Here is a 20,394-nt window from a genome sequence, read left to right as displayed (position 1 = left end):
TATATATATATATATATATATATATATATACATATATATATATATATATATATATATATATATAGATATCTTATGTTTTTTGTAGACTATAGAAATTACATTAATTAAGATTATAATGAAATAGAGTTTAGGGGGTAGGATGTAATAAGTTTTTACTTCTTCCTACTCCTTTTTTTTGTTTTTTTTGTTTTCTTATTTACATTTATTATTGTTTTGTTTTGTATTCACTACTGTTTCATGTTCGAAATAAAAATTTCAATTTCAATTTCCATTTCACCCACATATAAGAAGAAATCTGAGAAAAAACCTTAGATTTTTTCTTTTCTAGCGTCCCCTCTTGTCCTGTACCTGTATGCGTTTTTGTTTTGCTCCCTTGTATTGTTACCAGTTTTGTATTCTTTAGTGTGTCTCTCTTACGTACCCGGGCCTCCAGCTTCTGCAGCTGCTTCTTCCCTCCCTTCATGGCCAGGTTCTCGGCCTCGTCCAGCCGGAGCTGCAGGTCCTTCACCGTGGCCTCCAGGTTCTTCTTCATCCTCTCCAGGTGAGCGCTGGTGTCCTGCTCCTTCCTCAGCTCCTCGGCCATGACGGCGGCCTGGGGGGGGAGGAGGTCGCCATGACAACACTGATGCTACAGGGACGTTAGTAGGAGCGGAGCGGGACTCACGTCGGTGATGGCCTTCTTGGCCTTCTCCTCGGCGTTCCGGGCCTCCTGCACGGCGTCTTCGATCTCCCCGTGGAACTGCGTCACGTCGGACTCCAGCTTCTTCTTGGTGTTGAGGAGGCTGGTGTTCTGGAGGAGACAGCAGAGACATTTAATTAAAAAAAAAAAATTATAAAAATATTTTTATATATAAATATATATATATATATATATATATATATATATAAATATATATATATATATATATATATATATATATATATATATATATATATATATATATATATATATATATATATATATGCAGAAAATATCAGTGAAACATGAAATGTCACGTTATTACAATATACAAACTTATCACATTATAAGGTGAAAAGTTTATTGTTAGAACAATAAACTTTAAACGTTATAACGTGATAATTTATTGTTCTAACAATAAGCTTTTCACGTTATAATGTGATAATTTATTGTTCTAACAATAAACTTTTCACGTTATAATGTGATAATTTATTGTTCTAACAATAAACTTTTCACGTTACAACGTGATACTGATATTTTTTCTTTTTCTGCTTCTGTATATATATAAATAAATATTAAAAAGATTAAAAAATAAATAAATAAATATATATATATATTAATACAATAAATATATATGATATATTAAAATATATATAGTATATATTATATATTAAAAATGCATATATATATATATATATATATATATATATATATATATATATATATATATATATATATACCATTATATGCCTTAGGTTTTTACCAACATGGTATTAACCATTAATATATATGCAGACAAAGAATTTAAAAGACTCCAGCCTCCCACCTGGGAGTGCAGCAGCCCCGCCCGCTCGCTGGCGTCCACCAGCTCCTGCTCGGCCATCTTCCTGCTGCGCTCCGTCTGCTCCACGGCCTCCCGGAGCTCCTCCACCTCCGCCTGCATCAGCACCGTCCGCCGCTCCGTCATGCAGACCTGCTCCTTCAGGTCCTCCTGCGCCCGGACCGAGTCGTCCAGGTGGAGCTGGGCATCCTGAAACACGGTTACCACGGTTACCACAGTTACCACGGTTACCACAGTTACCACGGGTACCACGGTTACCACGGTTACCACGGGTACCAGGTCCCAGGCTTGTGAGAGGGTGGGGTCCTGATAGTAGTGTTGTTTTTGACTGTTGACTCAATTGTAGTTTCAGACCCCGTCCACACGTAGCCGGGTATTTTTAAAACCGAATATTTCCCCCCTCCGTTTATAAAAAAATTTGCATCCACATTACATCGTTTTTAAAAAAAAAACCCTTCCACACGTAACCGAAGATCTGCGTTTTCAACCACATTCATAAGTATTCTAACCTGTAGATAATCTGCGGCTCCCGGGGAAGCTGCACCTCCGCGGCTCCGCGGCTCCGCGGCTCCGCGGCTCCGCGGCTCCGCTTCCCCGGCAGGCGCGTCTCCTTCTCGGTCGCCACGGAGCTGCCGCGTTATCGACGCAGCCCTACGCCGTAGCCTACGCCGTAGGGTACGGCGTAGGGTGCGCGTCGCCGCGTACCCTACGCCGTAGGCTCTGTGTCGGTGTAACGCAGTAAGCGGTGGTCAAGACCAGAGACCATTTATTTAATAAATAGCTTGGAGAACAGATGCTGGATCATCTGTAGTTCTGTAGTAAACAAAAGGCACACGTCAGAGCAGATTTGTTGTCGTTTTGGCGCATAATGTGACGTTCGAAAACGCAAAACTCCGGTTGTGTGTGTCTACACGCATCTACATAAACGGAGTTTTCAAAAATCTTCACTTTGCCCAGAGTTTTTTTAAAGCTTCGTTTATTTGCATTTTCGTGTGGATGACAGGTCAAAACGTAGGAAAATATCTCCGGTTTAGCAGATATCCGCAGATATCCGGCTACGTGTGGACGGGGTCTCAGTCTAGTCTGGGTTAAACTATAATATTAGGCCACGTTTCCACATAGCCAGGTATTTACAAAAACGGATATTTCCTCCTCTACGTTTTGAAAAAATACCATCATTTACACGAACCCGCATAAATATACTGTTAAGGTGCTATTAGCAGCCAAACCTACAGGGGGCAGTGTAACGAGAAGATAAAGTCATGCTAGCCAATCAGAATCCTGGAAAAAAACATAGCAAAAACGGTGGTGTTTTCATGCGTTTTGGCCGTTCGTTTACACGAAAACGAAGCTCAAAGTCTCCAAAAACCATAATATCTGAAAACTCCGGCCAAAGTAGAGATTTTTAAAACCTCCGTCTTCACGTTTGCTTGTAAACGGAGGGAAACGGACATTTAGGCTTCAGAACGTCACATTATGCGACAGAAACGTCACCAGCGTCATGAGTGCGACCTGTGTTTACAATTAGTTTGGCCACCGTCATTATTTTCTTGTATTTTACCTGTTTTATATTCTAAAGTCACACTTAAAAGTAACTCCACTTCTCTGTCTCTCCAAACGAAAGACTCTCGTTCATCTTGGAAGTAAGTGGAAGTTACTCGTGTCATTTGTTGATGTTTTTTCCAGGATTCTGATTGGCTAGCACAGGGGTCTGCAACCCAAAATGTTTTAGAGCCATATTGGACCAAAAACACAAAAAACAGTTATATCTGAAGCCGCAAAAAATGAAAAGTCTTGTATCAGCCTTAGAATGAAGGCAACACATGCTGCATGTTTCTATATTAGTTGGGGAAGATTTTTTTTTTCATTATGCACTTCGAGAAAAAAGTCGAAATGTCGAGAAAAAAGTTGAAATTTTGTGAAAAAAGTCGAAATGTCAAGAAAAAAGTCAAGATTTCGAGAAAAAAGTCAAAATTTCGAGAAAAAAGTGAAAATGTCAAGATTTAAAAGAAAAGGAAAAAGGAAGAAAAAAAGAGAAAAAAAAGAAGAAAAAAGAGAAAAAAAGGAAAAAAAAGAGAAAAAAAGAAAAAAGAAAAAGAAATAAGAAAAAAAGGGAAAAAAAGGTCAAACATTTTTGAAAAAGCTCCAGGGAGCCACTAGGGCGGCTCTAGAGCCGCGGGTTGCCCACCCCCGGGCTAGCATGACTTTATCTTCTCTTACACTGCCCCCTGCAGGTTTGGCTGCTCATTGCACCTTAACAGCGGATTTATGTGGGTTTGTGTAAATGATGGTATTTTTCAAAACGCAGAGAGGCCTTAGTCTCTCCCGGCGGGTCCTACCTTGAGCTGGCCCTGGACGTTCCTGAGCTGCTTCTGGGCCTCGGCCGCCTGCCGGTTGGAGTGGCTGAGCTGGATCTCCATCTCGTTCAGGTCTCCCTCCATCTTCTTCTTCACGCGCAGGGCGTCGTTCCTGCTGCGCACCTCGGCGTCCAGCGTGGCCTGCATGGACTCCAGCGTGCGCTGGTGGTTCCTCCTCAGCTGGTCCAGCTCCTCGTCCTTCTCCGCCACCTTCCGGTCCACCTCGCCCTTGATCTGGTTCAGGTCCATCTGCACGCGCAGGATCTTGGACTCCTCCTGCTCCAGCGACGCCTGAAAACACCAGAGTCGCCTTGTAGACCTGGATTTGACCCGGTCTTTGTTTTGACAATATACACTGCAAAAACTCAAAATACCAGGAATATTTGTCTTATTTCTAGTTAAAATGTCTCATTTTTAAACTTAAACTTTATTTATTTTAGTCAAAAAATCTCATTACACTTAAAACAAGACTCATTACCAGAATTTTTTTTTACTTGAAATAATTTTAACAAGATTTATCTTCTCATTACAAGCAAAAAATCTTGTTCCACTGGCAGATTTTTCTACTTATTTCAAGTGAAAATCTACTTGAAACAGGTGAAAATTGTTGTTTTTTTCAGTGATGAGTCTTGTTTTAAGTGTAATGAGATTTTTTTTTTGACTAAACCACTTTTGACCACTGACACTTTTTGACTAAAATTAGATATTTTAACTAGAAATAAGACAAATATTCTTGTTAAGATTTTGAGTTTTTGCAGTGTTGAAACGTAATTCTCCTCAGTTGTGTGAAATAAGACCTGGAAACAGACATTGTAGCATAAAATTGTCAAATTGGTTTAATTCACTTCTAAATTGTTACAGATTACTTTTCTAATACTGTATTTGACCCGGTCTTTGTACGTTTTGACCATATACACTGCAAAAACTCAAAATCTTACCAGGAATATTTGTCTTATTTCTAGTTAAAATGTCTCATTTTTAGTCAAAAAATCTCATTACACTTAAAACAGTCATTACCAGAAAAATAACATATAATATTTGAAAATTTTCACCTGTTTCAAGTAAATTCTCACTTGAAATAAATAGAAAAATCTGCCAGTGGGACAAGATTTATCTTCTTATTACAAGCAAAAAAATATTTTCCAGATTTTTCTACTTATTTCAAGTGAGAATTTACTTGAAACAGGTGAAAATTATTGTTTTTTCCAGTGATGAGTCTGGTTTTAAGTGTAATGAGATTTTTTTTTTTTACTAAAAATGAGATATTTTAACTAGAAATAAGACAAATATTCCTGTTAAGATTTTGAGTTTTTGCAGTGTAGAAACGTAATTCTGGTCAGTTGTGTGAAATAAGACCTGGAAACAGGCATGGGGGCATAGAATTGTCAAATTGGTTTAATTCACCGTACGAATTGTTACAGATTACTTTTGTAATACTGTATTTGACCCGGTCTTTGTACGTTTTGACCGTTTAGAAACGTAATTCTTGCCATTGTAAGAATGAGATGTACCTGCTGTACTCTACTGCCCTTACTTTTTAACAACTTGTGCTTTTTACTATTTTACCTCTTTTCTTATCATTTTATTTCCTTTTATTGGCTATTTACTGTTTAATTGTGTCTTGCCGGTTTTAATATTGATGTAAAGCACTTTGAATGACCTTGTGTTGAATATTGCTATACAGATAAACTTGCCTAACCCGCCGCCTGAGACCGGATCGTGTCTGAACTAGTTTGGTACCTGAGACCGGATCGTGTCTGAACTAGTTCGGTACCTCAGCTTCCTCCAGAGCCGCCTGCATGTCGGTCTTCTCCGTCTCCACTTGTTTCTTGAACTTCTCCAGTTCGTGGAGGGTCTTCCCTCCTTCCCCCAGCTGCTCCGACAGGTCCGAGATCTCCTCTGCAGAGTAAATGGAAATGGAAATGTACTTTATTATATAGCCCTTTACAGCCACCTCTAGGTGAGCCAAAGGGCTTTACAGAATAAAACATACAGAAATACAACATACAATCATAAGACAGAGCAAAAAATAAATAGAATAAAAAAGAATAAAAAGAATGCACTAGTTGAAGGCTAATACCGGACTTGGAGACGCCAGCATATAGTGCATTCAAATAGTCTAATCTAGAGCTGATTAGAGCGTGAACAGCTTTCTCCAGGTCGTGACGATTTAAAAAAGATTTCACTTTGTCTAGGAGGCGTAACTACGGAAGAATATCAGGGCCAGGTAGGAGAAAAAATATTTGAGAGGGGAAGATTTTTTATTATTGTGCACTTCATGTTCTGGATCTCTGGAAAGCGTCTAGAGACAACATCTGTTGTATTAGACGCTATATAAATAAAATTGAATTGAATTGAACTTTGAGAAAATAGTCGAAATGTCGAGAATAATATTGAAATACAATTTCAAGAATAAAGTCGAAATGTCAAGAATAATGTTGAAAAACAATTTCAAGAATAAAGTCGAAATTTCATTAATAAAGTCGAAAATTTTGCCTTTTTTCTCAACATTTCAACTTTATTCATGAAATTTTGACTTTTTTCTTGAAATTGTACTTCAACATTAATCTCGACATTTTTACTTTTTTCTCGACATTTCGACTTTTTTCTCAAAGTGCATATTGAAAAAAAATCTTCCTCCTCTAAAATATTATTTTTATTTTTCTCCTGCCTGGCCCTAATACTCCTCCGTACAGACCTGATAAAAACTTGTCCTAAAAACATTATCAACTTGTCTGTCAAATTTAAAAAAAACTATCAAAAATCCCACCCAGATTTTTGACATCAGGACTGAAAGAGTATGTTGAACATCCTGAGGTTTAAACACGACAGATTCCCATCGACACGGCGGCTTCACTCACGTTGCAGGTTCTTGTTCTCCCTCTTCATGGTCTCCAGGTGGTCCAGGGCCTCCTCGTACGAGTTTTTCAGCTTGAACAGCTCGGTGCTCAGGGACCGCGACTCCTTCTGGGTTCCTTCCAGCTCCGCCTGCGACTCCTCGTACTTCTGCTTCCACTCGGCCAGGACCTGTGTTCAGGCGGACGTTAGGAAACGGTGCAACGAGGGAAACCCGTGACGTTCATGAGCGACAAGACAAGCCGGGGAAAATACTAGGGGAAATACGAGGGATGCCCCGATACCGATACCAGTAGGCCTGTGTTGTGCCCGCCCATATGCCCATCTGAACTTATAAAATGTATGAACATTTTGTGATTATGAGGACCTGTAAAACCAGACTTTGCCCCTTCTTCCTGAAGTCCTGCGACCCCCTGCTGCTAACTCCTGGTTATCTCGGCCTGGGTCGAGATAGTCCGTTTACGACCCCCACTGCATGGCCGGAGATCAAAACAAGGACCCAGCAGGGTTTCTGCCAGGGAAAACAGACTTCCTTGGGGTTTTGCGACACCCCCTGGGGGGGAGCCGGATGCAGCGGAGCCCAAAACCAGACCTCAAAATGGTACTGCTTCTTTGAACCCCCCTTTTCCGCTTTAATGTGCCTCATAAAATGGCGCCGTTGCCTGAACTACCACCCCCAGCATGCCTTGCGGGGGGGGGGTGGCGCCTACAAGCGCGCGCATCCAATCGCAATGAGGCACCGATGACGTCACCGCAGCGCGCGTAGGATCAAAAACCCTGCCGCTGCTCCTTTTCTCTCTCTTCCGATCACCCTCTCATCCGAGCTGGATCGTTTGGCTCTGGGCCAAGATCCCATCTCCCTTTCTCCCCCCGGCTGGGGGGAGGTGTAAGGCCCCATCGGGCCGCTCCGTTGGACCTGCAGCCCGTTGAAGCCGCGGTGCACGGAGCCGCCCCCATCTCTCTTCTCAACTTCATCTCATCGGCGCTGGATCTTTGGCCAGGCCAAAGGATCCCATCTCCTCTCTCTCCCCCCGGGCTGGGGGGAGGCAGGAGGCCCGCACCGGACCGGGCCCTGCGGGGTCCGGTCGTTGAAGCGGCGGTCCCCCGGGGAGCCTCCGGCTTCCACTAACTCTGTCCTCTAAGTTCACAGATCCAAGCTTCCGACGCCCACGCGCTCCCGGCAACCAGATCGGGACACAGCTGCGACTCAGACCGAACCCCCCTCCCCGCTCTGAGCCCCTGTCTGCCAACCGGCGCAGGGATCGGGGACGGACGGCCGGCGTCTCGCCCGGCGTGAGCTCTCCCGGGGCCCGGACGGCCGCGCGTCGGCGACCGGCGCAGAGAGGGAAGCACGGCAAGGAGAGACCGGTCCCCCCGCCGCGCCTAGGAATGCGTGTGAGCCTCCGTTTGGTCCGGAACCACGGCCCGGCACGAGGCGGCCCCGCCGCTGTCTAATCCGTTTCAGGGGAAGGGACGGCCCAGTCACAGAACCCGCAGGCATCCGATCCGGATCCCCGAGGAAACGTGAGCCCGGGAACGGTAGATCAGTAGGACTAAGAACGGTTCAGAACTGTGTGAAGTCGGGATCTCTGTTTATCAGTAACTTAAGAACGTGTTACAGAGCTAAATCTGTGTTCAGAGTTGAGATTACATCATCATTGTTATCATTATCATGTTTGAGTATTTGGTAGTCGTTGTTTTCTGCCGTAGGCACGTTTTAAATGCTGCGTTCGCCATCCGGTCCGATTGCACGTGGCCCAGAGGGCGCGTCCATCTTTAAAAGACCACAGAAGCCCCGTTTGAACTGTAGATGTTCTGTATCTTCGTTATTATTGCTTGATTTCTTTTTTTTTGTTTTCATTCCATGCATTAAACTTTCATGTCCTATTTTTCTAGTGATGTTTTTCTAGTTAATTAATTGTTTTATGATACGTAAGCCATTTCTGCCATCAGTTTTATTTGGGTGTTGCGTTTATCATCTTTTGACACCCGTATGTAAATAAATTCTGATTGATTTCTTTATGAGTGGTTGTGTTATTTCATGCAAGATTTGGTCACAGATTGATTTGTTTAAGCAGAGCCTAGTGTTCGGATATCACGCCTTCACTGTTATTCTGTAAGATTTGCTGTTCTGCAGGATAATTCAAATCATAATGAGACTGATTTTCTGCTGTTAGTTATCGAATCCCACCGGAAGTAAGGCCCCGGCGGTGGTGCCCCTACGAGAATGATCATTTTTGATAATACAATTTGATAAATAGTCAACTTTATTAATTATTAATAATTCTTTAATAGAATTATCATTAGCCTTGATAACTGGACAGCCAAGCTACCTTGAGTTGCACAACATAAATGGTGCCCCGTGTGAGGCTCTCTCGAAACGATATTTGTGACCAGTTTGTATGAAATAACAGAACATTAATTTTGATCGGGAAAGAAAATATTTTTATTTTTCTTCCCCCCTCATTATCTGATTCCTACGGTTATTTTAAAACATCCCTGTTCTAATGGCAACCTCGCCTCACTAAAGGGTGATTGCTTTGTTAAGTTCTTTAATTTTATTAATTTGAACTTTTATTTTTCATCACACGATTATTAATCTTGTGATTGATTTCCTCTGCAACCTTGCTTCACTGAAGGTAATGGTTGGGTTTGCTTTAAGTTCTGTTAATTTTATTAACCTGAACTTTTTCTATCACTCAATTTTTGTGAATCTGTTTGAGTAATTTCCTCTTGCAACCAGGTTCCATGGAAACTAATGGTTGGCTCGCTGTAAATTCCTGATTTTTATTAATCTGAACTTTTATTGAGGGATCACTATTTTATTAATCTCTGATTAATTCCCTTTTGCAACCATACTTAACTGAAGGTAATGGTTGACTTAATTTCTTTAATTCTATTAATTGAACTGTTGCTGATTACCCCATGTGAGTTATTAATCTTCTCAGATTAATCTCTACTGTGTTTTAAATTGAATCTTTAATTTAAAGTTATTTAAAGATTCCTCCCTGTTAACTCACTTTATTAATTCCTTTCAGTTGGGTCTTGCTTCTAAGGTTATAACCAATACCCCAGTCTCTCAGGGTTTGTTATCGGTTTAATTTCTTCTAATCTGGGTGATAACGTGAGCTGACTTCGTTAATAAGTGTAATCTCTTGCCAGAATCCCAAGCGAAGCGCTGGGGCCTGGACCGTGAGCTGAGGTGTGGTTATTAATGGCAGAGAGCTCATCGCAGTGGACGGAGAACCAGCAGAGGTGGACATGCAGGCTGATAGAGATCGACCGACAGGCAAGTCTGTTCTTAGGCTGGACCCAAAAGTGGTGAGCCCGGTCATCTCATCCCCTGAGCCCCCTGGTCAGACGCCACCATGAGTAAGCCAAAAATTAATTACCCGAAAGGAGCTGCGGCCCTTCCCAGTTATCACTGTTACTGACGCTGAAGAAGCAGCTCAGCGTCTTCTTAAAGTAAACCAGAGGAGGACAGATCACGATTAACAACCAAGGCGCAGACGCCGTACCTCAGAGCGAGGGGGGTCCCACGTTTGACCTTTTTAGCAAAAGAACACTGAACAGCTGCATTACCTTGTATGCAGCGGCCCCCTCACAATTTTTCTGACCCAGAAGTGGAAGCCCGCTCCACACCTGAAAGGGGGGTAGGATACTTTGGGGCGTTAAAAAAAATTCACGCCTACACACAAATTCCAGGCTTCCATAGCCGACATAAGTTAATTTGTGTGTTTTTGTCGCCTAGCAATTAATCAAAGAGTGGTTAAATTGTTGGTTTTTGATTTTAGGTACAGTGTACATACTGAAACCTAACTAACCCCTCCTTTTATCTTTCATCTACCGCACTTTAAGAGTGATATCACTGTGTTAGGTAAATGAATGATGTTATTGCTTTGAATATGTTTTTCTTTTCATATTTTTGTGCATTGCTCGCCTAGTGGACTAACCAGGCTAGCCTCACGCCCCCAACCAGAGTTTATGACCACATGGACTGGTGCACCGTTGTTAGATTCGACAACCAGACCCTGCATTCCGGTTTTCGATTCGAAGGGGGGATGTTGTGCCCGCCCATATGCCTATCTGAACTTATAAAATGTATGAACATTTTGTGATTATGAGGACCTGTAAAACCAGACTTTGCCCCTTCTTCCTGAAGTCCTGCGACCCCCTGCTGCTAACTCCTGGTTATCTCGGCCTGGGTCGAGATAGTCCGTTTACGACCCCCACTGCATGGCCGGAGATCAAAACAAGGACCCAGCAGGGTTTCTGCCAGGGAAAACAGACTTCCTTGGGGTTTTGCGACACCCCCTGGGGGGGAGCCGGATGCAGCGGAGCCCAAAACCAGACCTCAAAATGGTACTGCTTCTTTGAACCCCCCTTTTCCGCTTTAATGTGCCTCATAAAATGGCGCCGTTGCCTGAACTACCACCCCCAGCATGCCTTGCGGGGGGGGGGTGGCGCCTACAAGCGCGCGCATCCAATCGCAATGAGGCACCGATGACGTCACCGCAGCGCGCGTAGGATCAAAAACCCTGCCGCTGCTCCTTTTCTCTCTCTTCCGATCACCCTCTCATCCGAGCTGGATCGTTTGGCTCTGGGCCAAGATCCCATCTCCCTTTCTCCCCCCGGCTGGGGGGAGGTGTAAGGTCCCATCGGGCCGCTCCGTTGGACCTGCAGCCCGTTGAAGCCGCGGTGCACGGAGCCGCCCCCATCTCTCTTCTCAACTTCATCTCATCGGCGCTGGATCTTTGGCCAGGCCAAAGGATCCCATCTCCTCTCTCTCCCCCCGGGCTGGGGGGAGGCAGGAGGCCCGCACCGGACCGGGCCCTGCGGGGTCCGGTCGTTGAAGCGGCGGTCCCCCGGGGAGCCTCCGGCTTCCACTAACTCTGTCCTCTAAGTTCACAGATCCAAGCTTCCGACGCCCACGCGCTCCCGGCAACCAGATCGGGACACAGCTGCGACTCAGACCGAACCCCCCTCCCCGCTCTGAGCCCCTGTCTGCCAACCGGCGCAGGGATCGGGGACGGACGGCCGGCGTCTCGCCCGGCGTGAGCTCTCCCGGGGCCCGGACGGCCGCGCGTCGGCGACCGGCGCAGAGAGGGAAGCACGGCAAGGAGAGACCGGTCCCCCCGCCGCGCCTAGGAATGCGTGTGAGCCTCCGTTTGGTCCGGAACCACGGCCCGGCACGAGGCGGCCCCGCCGCTGTCTAATCCGTTTCAGGGGAAGGGACGGCCCAGTCACAGAACCCGCAGGCATCCGATCCGGATCCCCGAGGAAACGTGAGCCCGGGAACGGTAGATCAGTAGGACTAAGAACGGTTCAGAACTGTGTGAAGTCGGGATCTCTGTTTATCAGTAACTTAAGAACGTGTTACAGAGCTAAATCTGTGTTCAGAGTTGAGATTACATCATCATTGTTATCATTATCATGTTTGAGTATTTGGTAGTCGTTGTTTTCTGCCGTAGGCACGTTTTAAATGCTGCGTTCGCCATCCGGTCCGATTGCACTTGGCCCAGAGGGCGCGTCCATCTTTAAAAGACCACAGAAGCCCCGTTTGAACTGTAGATGTTCTGTATCTTCGTTATTATTGCTTGATTTCTTTTTTTTTGTTTTCATTCCATGCATTTAACTTTCATGTCCTATTTTTCTAGTGATGTTTTTCTAGTTAATTAATTGTTTTATGATACGTAAGCCATTTCTGCCATCAGTTTTATTTGGGTGTTGCGTTTATCATCTTTTGACACCCGTATGTAAATAAATTCTGATTGATTTCTTTATGAGTGGTTGTGTTATTTCATGCAAGATTTGGTCACAGATTGATTTGTTTAAGCAGAGCCTAGTGTTCGGATATCACGCCTTCACTGTTATTCTGTAAGATTTGCTGTTCTGCAGGATAATTCAAATCATAATGAGACTGATTTTCTGCTGTTAGTTATCGAATCCCACCGGAAGTAAGGCCCCGGCGGTGGTGCCCCTACGAGAATGATCATTTTTGATAATACAATTTGATAAATAGTCAACTTTATTAATTATTAATAATTCTTTAATAGAATTATCATTAGCCTTGATAACTGGACAGCCAAGCTACCTTGAGTTGCACAACACCTGTGTTGAAAAAAATCGATTTTCCGATTTTCCTAAATCAATTCTCATATTAATTTCTAAAAATCGATTCGTATGTCCAAAGATCGATTATTTTTTCATCATTACATTACAACTTTTGGTATTTTTTTGTTTACGCCCAAAAAAGGAAGGTTTTGTTGGACACGAGAATAACTGGTGCCATGTTTTTGCCTTTAAATATGTTTAAAGGTATGAAAACATTTTTCAGTTATAATTGCATACATTTTCTATATTTCATTACTTAAATAGTTATTCTACTCATTTTATTTATTAGGGCCCGAGCACTTACAGTGCGAAGGCCCTATTTTATCTGTAGGAATTTCCCTTTTTTTTTTTCTTCTTCTGACAAAATGAGGTCCTTTTTTCCCCCTAAACGTGCCCCAAAAGTCACCAAATTTTGCACCAAGCCAGGCCTGGCGAAAAATTTGATATTTAATGGTTTGCATTAATGGACGTGGTCTAACGGCTCAACAGCGCCCCATAGAAAACTTTGTGCCTCAAGCCCCACAATACGGTTTGACGTACATGAACGAAAATCGGTACACAGCTGTATCATGTTGCAACTTAAAGAAAAGTCTCTTGGCGCCATGGCCGAAACCCAACAGGAAGTCGGCCATTTTGAACATTTTGAATTAATCGCGTAATTTTGGCGCAATTTATGCCATTCCTTCGGCAGTTAATACGGCCTGAACCGTAACGTGCACCCAGGTGTGTTATACATCAAAATGTGCGTCTCCATTCTGCAACGACGTGCATTACTTTTCTCAGTCAAAAGCGTTACCGTGGCGACGCTAGAAGCCAAAAAGCGCACCCCCCCTTCTTCTGATTGGTCCATATTTGATAGTTCCTACTTTCTGCCATAACTTTTGATTGGTTTGACATAAAGACTCATGGGTGGTGTCATCGGACTCGGTATTGAGTACTTGACCTTCATTGGCATGAATTAGCCCCGCCCCTTCTTCTGATTGGTCGATATGTGATACTTCCGATTTTCTGCAATAACTTTTGAATGGTTTGATATAGAGAGTCGTGGGTCGTGTCATCTGCTAAATGTTCAGGCCTGAAGAATCTACATCAAGTCATACAAGCGCTTCCACTGCATCCTGAACGTGCACAAGGGTGCGAGGGCCCGTTCATCGCTGCTTGCAGCTTTAATTGCATTTTTTAATGCATTTTTAGCCTAGTTATTTTTGTGGTAGAAGTATCGTATCGGTATCGGCAAGTACACAAATTAAAATACTCGTACTCTGTGTGACAAAAACAGTATCGGGGCATCGCTGGAAAATACCTTGTCGAAGCTCCTCTGCCTCTTGTCCAGCGTGGCGGCCAGGCTGTTGGACTTCTCCACGTCCACCATCAGGTCCTCCATCTCGCTCTGGAGCCGTTGTTTGGTTTTCTCCAGCGAGGCGCACTTGGAGTTCACGGCTTCGATCTGCTCCTCGGCCTCTTGGAGGCGCTGGGCCAGTTTCTTCCTGCCGGGGGGACGAGGCCACATTCAGACGGGACAGATAAGATAAGATAAGAAATCCTTTAATAGTCCCCCAGAGGGGAAATTTCCAGATTACAGCAGCAAAGGGGATAGTGCAAAACACAAGAGGCATCAATATTACACAATAATAATAATAATAATAATAATAATAATAAAAAACACTATAAACAGTATATACAATAATAATAAGAAGAAGAGAAGGAGAATAAAAATAGTAATAAATAAAAAATACTAGTATAAATTGGACCATCATCAAGATGTGATACCACCACTCACCGAACTGTAGATTTAAAGCTATGACTTTGTGAGAACCTGAGCTAAACTCACAACGCCAGTGGTGATCAACGTTAGCTAATGCCTCTGTGTTTCTATGTAACAATCCTAATCCGAGTTAAATAACACTCAGTACGTTTACATGCAGCAGTTCAATCGGATTTCTGATCGTATAAGACATCGTTCGGACTTTTAAACTGCATGTAAACACCTTAATCCGATCTACTTTGGACCTATTTCGGACCTATGTCGGACATTTAATAATGGGATAGCAACACCTAGATAATTCGTTCATAGTCGGAATGTTAACGCCATGTATACGGAGACATCGGATATTGCAGTCTGCGCATGCTCGAGAATTTCCTCTGGGGCGTTCACCCGGAAGTGAAAGGAGATGGCACGTGTTAAATAGTTGTTTAAACACCAACATGAAGATCGCGAAAGAGATGGCGGAAGCTTCATCAGGACACCGGAGCAGATCAAAATAAAGTGGAAAAATATACGGAAGGTGCCAAACAATACAGGCCAACCGGAAGTGGCTCTTTATTGAAATGGTTACCATGGTTACAGCGCCACCTAGCGTCACGGAGTCAGCCATGCTCTGGACATTTATCCGATTCTCTGAACAGCATGTAAACTCAGACAAGTGATTGGGTCTTCTGGATGTTTATCTGATACGATCAGAAATCACATTTCTTTGCTGCATGTAAACGTACTGACTGTTGCTTTGATTTATCTCAGAAGAAATGGAGACGTCCCTGTTGACCGTCTGCACATTTAGTTGGCAGCTTAACATTCAACTCTGTTTAGTTTGGATTTAGGAATAAAAAGGTTCTTCTAACAGGCCACTGATGCCCCTATTCCACCAAACTGGTTCCAGGGCTGGTTCTGGTTCTGGTTTTGGGCCAGTGCTGAGTTTGGAACCGGGCTTTCTGTTTCCACTGTCAAAGAACTGGCTCTAATTGGTTTGCTGATGTGCTTGAGCTTTTGCTTTTGCTTTTGAATTTAATTTATGAGACACACTTCACCAATAAAAATGTGGATTTCAAATCTTCTCTTCTTAGTGGATTCAATTGATTAGTCATGCACTGCAATTTTGTAATGTCCTAGAACTCTAATTCTTTATTTGGGGACCTTTAGCAGATATGAGATTAAAATGCGATTAATTAGATTAATTAATTATAAATCCTGTAATTAATTAGATACATTTTTTAATCGCCTGACAGCACTACTTAGTAATTAGGTAAGATTCACTTTAAATACATCAAGTAAACTCCTCTCACAATGTGATGACTGTCTAAAACTCTGGTGTGAGATTACTTTGCCTCCTCCAGCTCTTCGGTGCGCTGGATGGCGTCCGTCTCGTATTTGTTCCTCCAGAGCGCCACCTCGGTGTTGGCCTTGGACAGGCAGCGCTGCAGCTCGGCCTTGGCCTCCTGCTCCTCCTCGTACTGCTCCCGCAGGAGGTCGCAGTCGTGCCGGGCCGACTGCAGGCCGTGGGCCAGGGCGTTCTTGGCCTGCAGGAGACGGCGACGGTCAACGGTGGCACACCAGGGTTAAATAAAGAGGTTTGTAGGTTTGTGGACCTTGGATTCCTCCTCCAGCAGTCGCTTCAGCTCGTCGATCTGCGTGGTGAATCCCTGCTTCCCTCTGGTCAGCTGGGAGATGAGGCTCTCTCGCTCCTCCATCTGCCGCGACATTTCGGCTGCAACAGCCACAACACTTATTGGTTAGTACCCCCTCTTTTAACCATGTATGTCTTGTTCAATTCAAGTCCATTTTATCTATACAGCGTCTATTACAACAGAAGTTGTCTCTAGGATCTTTCCAGAGACCCAGAACATGAACATAAACCCCCGAGCAATTATTACATAAACAATGGCAGGTAAAAACTCCCCTAGTGGGAGAAAAACCTTAAGCCACACAGTGGCAAGGAAAACTCCCCTTTAGGAGAGAAGAAACCTGGACCAGGACCCAGTTTCTAGAGGTTTACTAAACACTAACTACAGGCTTACCTAAACAGAAAGGTTTTTAGTTTGGTTTTAAAGGTGGAAGAGGTGTCAACCTCATTAACACAGATTGGAAGTTGGTTCCATAGGAACGGAGAGCTCTGCCAGGAACATAAGGCACTATCAGGTCTTGCAAATATTGTGGAGCTAAGTAATAACATTTTTAATTAGATTCTGAATTTTATGGGGAGCCAATGGAGGGACGCTAACACTGGAGAGACAAATTGCATTGAATTGAATTTAATTGAATTTAATTGAAAAAAAATATTACGATCTCAGATGAACACCATATAAACTTCTCATTACACTGCCGTGTTCGGGGTCATTCCCTGTCACATGACCCAGTTTGAGTCTCGGGTGCAGGTTTACCGTTTTCCGTCTGAAACCGAGCCCTCTGATTTGACAGATCTGAGATCTGCCTGGTGTTCTCGTCGTTCTTGGTCTTCAGCTCCACCAGCTGATCCTCCAGCGAGCGACACATCTTCTCTAGGGTCACCTGTTAACGAGAACGGCAGGTCAGACCCCCGCGCTGGCGACGCCCGCATAGAGGTTTACTAAAACTAACTAAAGGCTTTACTGAACACTAACTAGAGGTTTACTAAACACTAACTAGAGGTTTACTGAACACTAACTGCAACGTTAATAAACACTAACTAGAGGTTTACTAAACACTAACTAGAGGTTTACTAAACACTAACTAGAGGTTTACTAACACTAACTAGAGGTTTACTAAACACTAACTAGAGGTTTACTAACACTAACTACAAGGTTAATAAACACTAACTAGAGGTTTACTAAACACTAACGATAGGTTAATAAACACTAACTAGATGATTTACTAAACACTAACTAGGGGTTTACTAACACTAGCTAAAGGTTTACTAACACTAGAGGTTTACTAACACTAACTGGAGGTTTACTAAACACTAACTAGAGGTTTACTAACACTAACTACAGGGTTAATAAACACTAACTATAGGTTAATAAACACTAACTAGATGATTTACTAAACACTAATTAGAGGTTTACTAAACACTAATTAGAGGTTTACTAAACACTAATTAGAGGTTTACTAACACTAACTAGAGGTTTACTAAACACTAATTAGAGGTTTACTGAACACTAACTAAAGGTTTACTAAACACTAACTAGAGGTTTACTAAACACTAATTAGAGGGTTACTAACACTAACTAAAGGTTTACTAACACTAACTAGAGGTTTACTAAACACTAACTAAAAGGTTAATAAACACTAACTAGAGGCTTTACTAAACACTAACTAGAGGTTAATAAACACTAACTAGAGGTCTACTGAACACTAACTAGAGGTTTACTAACACTAACTAGAGGTTTACTAACACTAACTAGAGGTTTAGTAAACACTAACTAGAGGTTTACTAACACTAACTAGAGGTTTAGTAAACACTAACTAGAGGTTTACTAACACTAACTAGAGGTTTATTAAACACTAACTATAGGTTAATAAACACTAACTAGATGATTTACTAAACACTAATTAGAGGTTTACTAAACACTAATTAGAGGTTTACTAAACACTAATTAGAGGTTTACTAAACACTAACTAGAGGTTTACTAAACACTAATTAGAGGTTTACTGAACACTAACTAAAGGTTTACTAACACTAACTAGAGGTTTACTAAACACTAACTACAAGGTTAATAAACACTAACTAGAGGCTTTACTAAACACTAACTAGAGGTTAATAAACACTAACTAGAGGTCTACTGAACACTAACTAGAGGTTTACTAACACTAACTAGAGGTTTACTAACACTAACTAGAGGTTTAGTAAACACTAACTAGAGGTTTACTAACACTAACTAGAGGTTTAGTAAACACTAACTAGATTCTTTACTAAACACTAACTAGAGGTTTACTAACACTAACTAGAGGTTTACTAACACTAACTAGAGGTTTAGTAAACACTAACTAGAGGTTTACTAAACACTAACTAGAGGTTTACTAAACACTAACTACAAGGTTAATAAACACTAACTAGAGGTTTACTAAACACTAACTAGAGGTTTTACTGAACACTAACTAGAGGTTTACTAAACACTAACTACAAGGTTAATAAACACTAACTAGAGGCTTTACTAAACACTAACTAGAGGTTTTACTGAACACTAACTAGAGGTTTACTAAACACTAACTAGAGGTTTTACTAAACACTAACTAGAGGTTTACTAAATACTAACTACAAGGTTAATAAACACTAACTAGAGGTTTACTAAACACTAACTACAAGGTTAATAAACACTAACTAGAGGCTTTACTAAACACTAACTAGAGGTTAATAAACACTAACTAGAGGTTTACTAACACTAACTAGAGGTTTAGTAAACACTAACTAGAGGTTTACTAAACACTAACTAGAGGTTTATTAAACACTAACTAAAGGTTTACTAAACACTAACTAGATTCTTTACTAAACACTAACTAGAGGTTTACTAACACTAACTAGAGGTTTACTAACACTAACTAGGGGTTTAGTAAACACTAACTAGAGGTTTATTAAACACTAACTAGATGTTTACTGAACACTAACTAACGTACCTTGGCCTTGGCAACGGTCTCCATGTTGCCGGCCAGGTCGTCGATCTCCATCTTCAGCTCGCTCTTCTCCTTCTCCAGCTTCTGCTTGACGCGCTGCAGGTTGTCAATCTGCTCGCCCAGCTCCGCCATGCCGTCCGCCTGCTTCTTGCGCAGCGCGGCGGCCGTGGCCTCGTGGTGCAGCGTGGACTCCTCCAGGTCGCGCCGCAGCTTCAGGAACTCGGCCTCGCGCTTCTTGTTCATCTCAACCTGCGCAGAGGTGGCGCCCCCGGCCTCCTCCAGCCGCTCGCTGATCTCCTCCAGCTCCCGGCTCAGGTCCGACCGCTGCTTCTCGATCTTGGCCCGGACGGCCCGCTCTGCCTCCACCTCCTCCTCCAGCTCCTCGATACGAGCCTGAAAACACAGGAACGTAGGATGTAGGGACCATCACACGGGGGTTAGTGATAGAGATACACCGATTGATCGGCAACCGATTGGCAGTGTTAACGCGTTATTTAGTAACGTGTTACAGTAACGGCGTTAGTTTTGCGGTAACTAATACTATAACGCATTACTTTTTAAATTCAGTAACGCAGTTACCGTTACTCCGTTATTTCTGGCTACAGTGAAGCTTTTTTTCCCCACACGCGGAGACCAGAGGAAACGTAGTATGTGTGCGTTCAAAAACATGACGGTCATGAGCCAAGAGACGGCGAGTTTCACAACGTGGCGATATTGTCATTACAGTAATCCCTCGTTTTTCGCAGGGGTTACGTTCCAAAAAGAACCCGTGATAAGTGAAATTCTTTTTACAATTATTATAGAAGGCTTCAAATTGCGTAGATCAGCACCACCTCGCACGTATTCCACTGCTCTTCTGAGCCGCTGCATCCCGATTCTGTAGCGTCTTTTTCTCCTAAAGCCGCGGTGCAGGTGTGTTTTTTCGAGAGAAGAAAATAGTTATAGGTCGTTTTGTCGCTTTTTTTTCTTCTGGACAAAAAGATTCTTATAAACCAACATGCAACATTGGTTATATTTGAGACTGTAATGAACGATTCATCAAAGAGTCCCGTTCTTGAGCTGCTGCTGAAGCTCATTGGCCGTTCTCAGCTTGTTGCTAAGCAACCAACGTTATTGACACAGGAAGTGAAGAAGCGGGGAGACTGTTTAGCCAATCAGAATGCAGAAAACAAGGCACAATGCAAAT

General features: G+C 42.8%; 1 protein-coding gene across 1 annotated transcript in view; it reads right to left on the bottom strand.

The window, feature by feature from the left end:
- The window catches only part of LOC133422549 (myosin heavy chain, fast skeletal muscle-like), a 56,264-nt gene that overhangs the window by 7,110 nt on the left and 28,760 nt on the right, over nucleotides 1-20,394 (bottom strand). Inside the window, exons 25-35 of the mRNA XM_061712570.1 lie at nucleotides 19,212-19,601; nucleotides 17,003-17,129; nucleotides 16,211-16,329; nucleotides 15,945-16,141; nucleotides 14,151-14,334; nucleotides 6,739-6,904; nucleotides 5,652-5,776; nucleotides 3,860-4,168; nucleotides 1,506-1,709; nucleotides 665-790; nucleotides 422-592 (exon numbers count right to left, since the gene is read on the bottom strand). Coding sequence (XP_061568554.1) covers nucleotides 422-592; nucleotides 665-790; nucleotides 1,506-1,709; nucleotides 3,860-4,168; nucleotides 5,652-5,776; nucleotides 6,739-6,904; nucleotides 14,151-14,334; nucleotides 15,945-16,141; nucleotides 16,211-16,329; nucleotides 17,003-17,129; nucleotides 19,212-19,601 — 2,118 coding nt within the window. The remainder of the gene's footprint in view (nucleotides 1-421; nucleotides 593-664; nucleotides 791-1,505; nucleotides 1,710-3,859; nucleotides 4,169-5,651; nucleotides 5,777-6,738; nucleotides 6,905-14,150; nucleotides 14,335-15,944; nucleotides 16,142-16,210; nucleotides 16,330-17,002; nucleotides 17,130-19,211; nucleotides 19,602-20,394) is intronic.

Source organism: Cololabis saira, chromosome 21 (genome assembly GCF_033807715.1).
Source record: "Cololabis saira isolate AMF1-May2022 chromosome 21, fColSai1.1, whole genome shotgun sequence".
Classification (NCBI taxonomy): domain Eukaryota; kingdom Metazoa; phylum Chordata; class Actinopteri; order Beloniformes; family Belonidae; genus Cololabis; species Cololabis saira.
Note: the sequence above shows the minus strand (reverse complement) of the source record. Positions and strands in the feature narration are given on the sequence as shown.